At 51.8% G+C, this 8,781-nt stretch overlaps 1 protein-coding gene across 9 annotated transcripts in view; it reads right to left on the bottom strand.

Annotated features, from left to right (window-relative positions):
- Nsd1 (nuclear receptor binding SET domain protein 1) overlaps positions 1-5,509 on the bottom strand; it is a 171,221-nt gene extending 165,712 nt beyond the window's left edge. For 2 of the 9 annotated variants that reach the window (XM_017797582.2, XM_029562430.1), the window contains exons 1-2: positions 4,244-4,364; positions 1,355-2,295 (exon numbers count right to left, since the gene is read on the bottom strand). In XM_017797582.2, the coding sequence (XP_017653071.1) occupies positions 1,355-2,278 (924 nt within the window). In that variant the 5' untranslated portion in view covers positions 2,279-2,295; positions 4,244-4,364. Of the gene's footprint in view, positions 1-1,354; positions 2,296-3,131; positions 3,288-3,412; positions 3,604-3,762; positions 3,864-4,243; positions 4,365-5,424 lie in introns of those variants that run through there. The other 7 variants (XM_029562429.1, XM_029562427.1, XM_029562428.1 and 4 more) reach the window with 7 other exon arrangements.
- Between the last annotated feature and the right edge of the window lie 3,272 nt (positions 5,510-8,781).

Here is an 8,781-nt window from a genome sequence, read left to right as displayed (position 1 = left end):
CATCCTAATATATCCAGGACAATACAAACTCAAGATAACCACCACAGCAATTTTTAAAAATCTTTAACTGCCAAACTAAGAAACCAGGGTATTAAAGCATATCAAGATATAAATCAACAATCAACAGAAACAAAAGTGATACACCCACATTTTCTCTAACTTTAAAGATCAACAGAGACGTTAAGGTAAAAATCAATGTTTAATGCACTCAGAAGAATCATCATACTATAAAATTTTTTTCTATGTAGTATTTTCAGGTATTTGTGGACGTCCCAACAAAAAAATAATTCTCTCTGGTGACATTACCAGTGACCAGGACAATACGCTGTTTGAGCAGAAACAAAATCAGAATCAGATCTATAAAAAAGAGATCTTTCAGAAATTAAGTACTAATTTTAGAAGTGGTGAACCAAGGCTAAAAGAAGTCAACTGGTCATTAACTAGTCATTAACTAGTCATGAAATTCTGCCCAGTTTCTAAAAAGAACCTTATCATTTACCACTCTCTAGCAATAATTTATCACACAAATAAAAAAGACTCATGAGATGTTCTCCATTTCTCTATACAAGTGCATGCTTGCACACACATACATACTCCAAATTTTAAAACTAAGAGATTAACAAGACTAACCCTGATGGTGGCAGTTATCAAAAGCATAGGCTGCTGAAACTTTTACAAGTAATTCAGAAAAATTAAATGTTTTGAGTGATAGCAAAGTTTTCTCATTTTTTTCAACTTAAATTTGTGCCTAAAATGCACAGTATAATCTGCAGCAAAACTCACCCAGGAAGAGCCACGCTTTACCTGGAAACACGACTCCAAGCCACATACAAGTTCACCTCCACTAATGACACCAGTAGATCAAAATTTGGGGGGTTTTGGTTTTTTGTGTATGGTTTTTGGTTTGGGTTTTGTTTTTCTGAAACAGGGTCCCACTATATAGTCATGGCTGACCTGAATTTCACTATATAAACTGGCCTGGGACTCAAGAGATCTACCTGCCTCTGCCTCCCAAGTCTGGAGATTAAAGGGTACACCTCACCCATCTTTTTTTGTTTTTGGAAAGCTAATCAAATGTATATGTATATCTTGAAAATTTAAACCTGACCTCAGTCAAATGCATGTGAAAACTTAGCCCAATCCTCAATGGAATCATTTGTAGAAAATTTTTAAAGAGCCAAACTCACACAGATACATTTTTTAAATCAAAGTAAAATTTCCTCCCAAAAGTTCATTAGCTTCCAACTACGAACTTATTGATAAGCAACCAAGAACAAATTAGTTAAGCTTCCCTTTAAGTGGCCTGTGTATATACATTCAAGTATATATTTAAGTTGTACCAAAAACTGCTTACAAATGGCAATTCCTGTGAAGTAGATGATGATGAAGTTCCAGGTAATTCTAGCATGTTTCCTAATGTACTGGTACTGGAGTCTGGATCATCCTGAAAAGATAAATTTATTGAGTTAAATTGCTCTTCTATGGTAACGTTCGTATCTCCTAGTGAAAAGGGGACAGGGTGAAGGGCTGTTTTTTCATTGCTTCCGTCCACTTCACTTCTTTGTTTATTTTTCTGTGTTTCAGTTTGAGGAGCTAATGGCAAGAATGGCGGTTTGACTGCACCATGTCTACTCTCTGGTGTGCTGTCTTGTTCACTTCCCATGGCCATTTCTACATCATTTTCTGATTTAGGCTCATAATTGCAGGTAGCATTGGTCTGAGTCTCCTCAAAGATCTCTATACTCTCATCCTCTGTGACTGGCTGTTCTGGGTCCATTTCAGAATCTACATCGTCCACACAAGTAAAATTCTCAAAGTGCAGAAAGCCATTCTTGATCGTCTTTGTTACTTTTAACTGGAGTTCAGGGGAGTTATTACAAGAGGGTTCCTGTTTCATATTCATAGCAAGTGCTGTTGGACCACCAGGACTCAAGGAAGTGCAACCAATTCGCGACTGAGCTCTTGAATCACTTTTTGCAGGGTCTTGAAAGGATTCTGATCCATCAGCAGACCCACTTAAATACTCTACATTGATCATGGAGGCCAGATCCTGTAGTCTCCGCAGTGGAATGTAACAAGATGGAGAATCTTGTCCATAAGCATTTTGGGATGTTCCACTGGCAGTCGATAACTGCATAGTACACCCATTAAGTGGCTCAGAAAAATTGGATTGACCATTACCGAAAGGGCTGTCCTTGTCTTCAGGGGCATCTAAATTCACCGGATTAGAAAAGGACAGCAGATAATTTCTTCTAGATAGTTCACAGGACTGATCCATACTGGGCCAGCATCAACCTGGAATCCAAAAACACAACAATTAATCTGAGTTAATAGACCATCTGACTTGTCTCTTCAAAATGGCAGCCACTTCTCAAGGCCTAGTGGCCTCTCTGCTGCACTTCCAAAGTGTTGAAAAAGTTCTCCAGGCTGACGACGGAAAAATGGCCTCAGTGAGTCTCGGCAAACTACACCTTCCCGGAGCTGGGCAAATCTTGCCACATGGAAACAGCCCGTTCCTTTTCCCTGCACTGCAGACTGGTGGACACCAGGATTGAACTAAAATTAAAATCCCTCTGGCAGTTAAAATCCCCAAATCTCTAACTGGAATCCTCCACCCACGCCAAGAATCCTGCGGTCAGATCTCTTAAAGGGAAGGGGCTGCGGATTTCGAGGGGCGCTTCTGGAAGCTGCACAAAAAGGCATCCCTCCTCCTTCTCAATAAACTGGGAGCAGCGGTCACAATAGCGCTGCACCCTGCGCCCAGCCGGCGCCGGAGCCTTTCCAACGACAGTGGCTGCGCAGGCCTCAAGCGAGGTGGCCGAGGCGGGTGTGCCCAAGAGCTCGTCGTCCTAACTGCAAGCCTGCTGGGTCCGCAGGTGCAGGACCTAGAGACCCAGACACAGCCAGGAGAGAAACCCAGGCTGCCGGCAAAGCCGAGTAAGGGTTAGCAGCAGCTGCTACAGCTTGACAAACATGGCTGCTGCCGACGCCGACACCGCCTGCCCGGGCCGCGCTCCCTCCCTCAGCCCCGGCAGCACCTCCCGGCAGTGCTGCTGGCACGCATCAACAGTCAGCAGCAAGCAAAGTTTGCTGCGGGAGGGCAGCCGCCCCCGCGCCCCCCAGCCAGCTACCTGCCGGGAAGCAGAGGCCGAGGTGCGCGCGGGTGGACGGCCGGCGGTGCACGGGCCGCGCGGGGAGGAAGTTCCTGGCAGCACGGCCAGCTAGGCCTGAGCCCAGCTGGTAGTGATGGAAGAGGGGGAGAGGGTCTCAGCGGCAACGCCGCCAGCCACTAACCCCGCACGGCAACCGACCTTCAACCGAGTCCCTCACCTCACCGCCACCACCATCTTCCAGGCCCCGCCGCCTCCTCCCTCCCCCTCCCGCCCGTGGCCCACCCCTCCGCACAAGTTACCGTGCCCCGTGCCCCCTCCCGGGCCAGCTGGGGGGAGGGGGTGACCCTCATTACACTGGGGCGCGAGCGGAGCGGAGGACTGAGAGAGGAGCCGCTCTCCGCACCCCCCTCCCCCCTGCGTTTCTCTTCAGGCGAGAAGGTAGCTAACGCGACCTGCCCCGGCCTATTCCGCCGCCGCCGCTGCCACCGCCTCCGCCTCCTCCTCCTCCTCCTCCTCCTCCTCCTCACACCCCCACCGCGCGCGCCCCCGCGGCGGCGCGTGCGACCGAGCGCGGCTGGCCCGCGTGCGACAGAAGCGGCGGGTGCGCGCGCACTCCCTCCCCCACCCTGCGCGCGCTCCCATGCCTCACTCTTCGGGGTTCAGGGCGGGTGAAGTCGGGCTCGAGAGCGCGCGGCCCAATCAGCGGAGCTGCCGCTGCCGCCCCCTCCCCTACCCTGGTGCGCCGGCTCACGGCCAGGGCCTACGGGCCGGCCCGGCAGTCCGGGCGGGGCCTACAGCAGGCTCCCTGGGGGCCTCGCGCGCCTCCGGGGAGTGTCGGGGCCTGCGGGCGTCGTGGGTGGCATTCCGATCCCTTCACCTACCTCGGGGCGCTGCGCCAGCCCCTGGCTACACACAGCCACCGCACCCTATCTCAGCTTGAACCCCAACCCCGGCGACACCTGGCCGGGCTGAGGCCTGTCATAGAGCCCCGCCGGCCCTGCTCTGGCCCGCGTCAGTCCCGGCCTCCATCTTGGGTTACAGCTCGGGCTCCCCATCCACTGGGCACCTGCCCTCAGCCGGCTCGTTTCGGCCCGAGGCCAAGTCAACCCCCCTCTTGCCACAGGGCTCACCTGGCGGCTTGGGATGGGGTCTTCGAGGCCTCAGGCCCCGAGCAGACGTGGCCGCAGGTGAACCCCCTGCCCAGCCGCACCCCAAACCCACACCATCACCACCACAGACCAAGATGAACAGGAAACAAAATGGAGGCAGCAGCTCGGGTCTGCCTCCCCGAGCCAAGCCTGTCCAGCCCTGGGGCTCCCTTCTGCCGCAGGCTCGACGCCCGCTAGGCTGGGGGCTGGCTCCTCCAGGGAGCCTCGGGCAGCCGCCCTGGAGCAGCGCTGGAGAGCCGGGGACTCGGCCCTACGGTCCCCACAGCCCCTCACCCACCACCCCTTCCCTTCCCCCTTCCCCCTTTCCTCTCCTTCCCCGTGCCGGTCCGTGCGGGATGAGCAGCTCTCGGAATCGGGTCGTTTTACACTCCCGGGCACTGGCCGCAGGGCCGTGGCCTCGGCGGAGGGATAAGGCCGAGAGACCCTAGCACTAAGCCCCCGCCCCACACCCCTACCGGGATGTAGCCTAACAGCGCGCCCGCACCTCGGCCTGCCGTTGTATGGCCCCCGCCCAGTGAGGTCGAGTCCCTAACCCGGGCACTGCAGGGACGAGGCTCCCGCGCCAACTTCGAGCCTAGGGGGTCCTCGCTACCTCGGGCGGGGCGAGGGGAGCTGGGGGGGAGGGGTCCACTAATCCCTGTACCGCCTCCCGCGCCTAGTCTGGGTCTGGGCCTGGCACAGCGGCCCGGGCTGCGGGCGCTGGCGGGCTTGGATAGGTGCGGGCGCCCGAGGCTGGGGGCCGGGCGGGGCAGGGCCTCGCAGCGCGGACGCTGCAGTTCTCCGCACCCAGGCAGATGGCCCTCTCGAGCGCGCCTCACCCCTGCGGCCCAGGCATCAGGACCCCAGTCGGACTGCACCGGGAGGGCGGACATTCTAGCTGGCCCGGCCAAGCCTGCAGGCACAACCCCTAGCTTAGGAACGCTCGACTCCTGGGCGCTAGGGACTTCGTGGCGTGTACCCAGCACCCAGGCCCCGCAGCACCGACCTAGTACGGCTGTGACGTTGTCCATTCCTCAAAGAGAGTGGAAGGACAGGTCGGGAAATCCAAGCTAGGCCTGGTCCCGAGACTCGAGTCCCCCCAGTCTCTTCTCCCTGCCCGAACCCCGTCGCTTCCTGGGCTTGCTTCCCAGCAAGAAGCTCACCTCAGGAGTGACTAGGTCCCTAGAGCTTTAAGTGCATCCTTGTAGAGACAAAGCCACATTGGACCGCCATAGAATTTCCGCCTCTTCCAGAAAGCCTTCGGTGATTAGGAGTTCATTTCAAAGCTGAGGGCGCCGCCCTCGAGGGCCACGTGACCACCATGCCTCCTGGGGCTTAGTAAATGTGCATAGTTATTGCCCCAGAAGAGTATTTACCCCGGGCCCTCTGTTAACTAGACCCCACTAGGGAGAAGAGCCACTTTTGGCTTTCTCCTGCCAAGTATCAGTGCTGAGCTAGCTAAACTTCTTCTTCCCACCTCCCACCCCCTGCCACACCTGGTGCCTAACCCCAGCCAGCAGGCAGCTCAGGATATTTCCAGCTGTTTGCTGTTCAGTACCCACAATCCATTAGAGGAGGCTCAAAAATAAATAAGCCCTTAGAACACCTTGACTAAGTACTGGAACTCCATCCCTGCCAAGAGAGCAAGTGGATTTTGTTAGAGAAAGTGCCCTGTGGAACCAGAGCAGTGACAGTGCTGTGACCTCAGAGAGATTCCTTCTGCTGGAGACGGAAATACTTGTTTCCAGGTGCAAACTTGACTGACAGTTTTCTCTGTGCTACAACTGGTCAGAGAAGAGCTGGGTGAACAACTCAGAGCCCTGCCCCATAGGACCAGCCTTTTGTTCTACCAAGGAGTAGCTGCTAACCCCATCAGGAAGCTCTAACTGGATCCTTTTTCACACCTAATAATTCCAGCTAATAATTTAGCATTTCTGACTAATACTCCCTCTGCCAATCACCCCAATTATAAACATCAAGGCTCTTCCCAGTGCATAGCCATTTTGAGATCCTTGGAATTGCCACTGGATAGTCTTGAAGAAATTGTTTTTCAGCCTCAGTTTCCACACCTGTGGCCTGCAAGGCACAGGCGACTGGGAGGAACCTATGACAATCAATCTACACTTAACACCTAATTACAGACTGAGCATTTGATGAATGCTGAAATTCATTCATTGCTTCCTTCAACAACCATTTCCTGCATTCTAGGCAATGTACTACTAGGAACTAGGAAAGCAAATACAAGATCTTGTGCCAGAGAACCTGTGGCCTCAGGAAAAGGTGTTGAATAAAAATGCTGAGATGTGAACAGCAGTTGGCAAACCTCTGCACACTCTTACCCTGAAGGAACCCCTCTCCCTGACCTCCTGTTCCCCACCCCCAGGTGGAGGCCAAAGGAGGACTGTCAACTGAGGGTGACCTGGTTACTGACAAATCTGGTGAAGACTGGAACTTCAGAAAATATCTCTCCGACTTCCTTGGATAACACCTGAGGCCCCTCCCATCTTCTTACAGTAGAATTATCTAGACAGTCTTCAACCACAGTTGCCAGTTCACCATGCCCTGGTCAAGTGTCTCATACATATTGGAACTGAGCTGAAAATCTGCCTAGGACCATATATTCTCACAAGGATCCTGAAGCAGGGGACAAGGGCGGGTCCCTGTAGAGTGGGGTTCTGGGATGTTCTCTGGCTGCTCACAATTTGGGAACCTATTCTAGATCTATACTTCTCATCTTGAGACAGATAAGAATCAATGCTTCCTGAATGTGTTCCTATGCATTAGACACTACTGAGCACTTGACACACATCAGTTCCTTTAACCCTTTACTAGCCTGTGAAGAATTAAGGACTAGGAGGTAGATCCCTTCATGCAAGGTTTGAGGACCATGACTCTCACCTGTGTGTTGAGCCTCCCATCCCTTGCTCTAGCCTGCACACCCAACAGATGCTGCAAAAAGCCCAGCATGAGCCGGGTGTGGTGGCACATAGCTTTAATCCCAGCACTGGGGAGGCAGAGGCAGGCAGATCTCTGTGAGTTCAAGGCCAGCCTGGTCTACATAGTGAGTTCCAGGACAGCTGGGGCTACAGGGAGACCCTGACTCAAAAAGACCAAAAAAAACAAACCCAGCATGTCTGACACACAGGTATGCAGGAATTTGGATGCCAGTCAAGGTCAGATTACCTTAGCCTCCATTTTTTCTGTAAACCATGGTTACTTTATTCTGATTCCTACCCTGCTGAGAGATATCTGTTGGGATTCTTAGCCGGTGTGCACTGATCTCTCTTTTTTCTTTGAATGTTTCTCTTTTAATTCATTAATTCAGCAAACACTTGTTGGGGATGATCAATGCCTTGTGGAGAAGGTAGAGTGTTGGGTACTGAGGAAGAAACCAGAGATGTTAGCATAACCAGAGATCCAGCAGAAGACAGAGGAGACTCTGAGAATGGACACTGAGAAAGAATTCTAAAGGATATGAAGGAATAGCCAGACAAGGAAGGCAAGATTCCAGCAAAGGGCCCAGAGAAACACCAGACTGGAAGATTGACCACAGTAGACATGGCCAGAGACTAGTGTGTGTGACCCAAGAGCTATAAGTATAGTAAGAGACTGAAGCAAAGATAGGAACACCTTCAGGGATTTGACCATGCGGGAACTTTTTGGTCCAGATAAAGAATGTAGGGTTTCACCAGATGTGGTGGCACATGCCTTTAATCCCAGCACTTGGGAGGCAGAGCCAGGCGGATCTCTGTGAGTTCGAGGCCAGCCTGGTCTACATAGCAAGTTCCAGGTTCTACATAGCAAGTTCCAGGTCTACATAGCAAGTTCATGGGGCAAGTGGACAGGGCTACAGGGAGACCCTGTCTCAAAAAGACCAAAAAAAGAATGTAGGGTTTGGAGCTGGAGCGATGGCTCAGCAATTAAGAGTACTGGTTGTTCTTGCAGAAGACCTGGGTTTGGTTCCCAACACCCACATGCAGCTAACACGCATCCATAATTCCAATTCCATGGAATCAGATACCCTCTTCTGGCCTCTGTGGGCATCGTGTGATGTGGGTGTACTTACATATATGCAGGCAAAACATTCATACACATAAAATAAAAAAAATTTAAAGAATTTATAGGGCTTATCTGGAAGGAACCAGGGTTCCATGGAAGGTTAAAGAGCAGGATGATGGCATGATTTTGCCTGTATAGTAAAAAGTTTACTCTGCCAATATCTGAAAGAAATTGGTTCCTCTCCTGGAAACAACCCCAGCAAGAACCCTGCCTCTGGGATGTGCCATGATTGTCCCATTCAACAAACAGTAGTGGCTTGTCCTCCAGGATTCTCTCTCATTTAATCCTCTGAGATGGACACTATTGCTATTTCCAGCTTGCAGAAATGAAGCATGACTTGCACAGAGCCAAACTTCCAACCCTAACTCTGTTCAAGCTCTTTGTTCTCAGTAATGGCTTGGGGGAGACATGGAGGCCCTGATTAATTCGTCCCAGATGTAGGTGGCAAACACTATGACTGT

The sequence above is a fragment of the Nannospalax galili genome, unplaced genomic scaffold, assembly GCF_000622305.1.
Source record: "Nannospalax galili isolate Female #2095 unplaced genomic scaffold, S.galili_v1.0 scaffold1115, whole genome shotgun sequence".
NCBI lineage: Eukaryota > Metazoa > Chordata > Mammalia > Rodentia > Spalacidae > Nannospalax > Nannospalax galili.
This window is presented reverse-complemented; position numbering and strand designations above follow the sequence as displayed.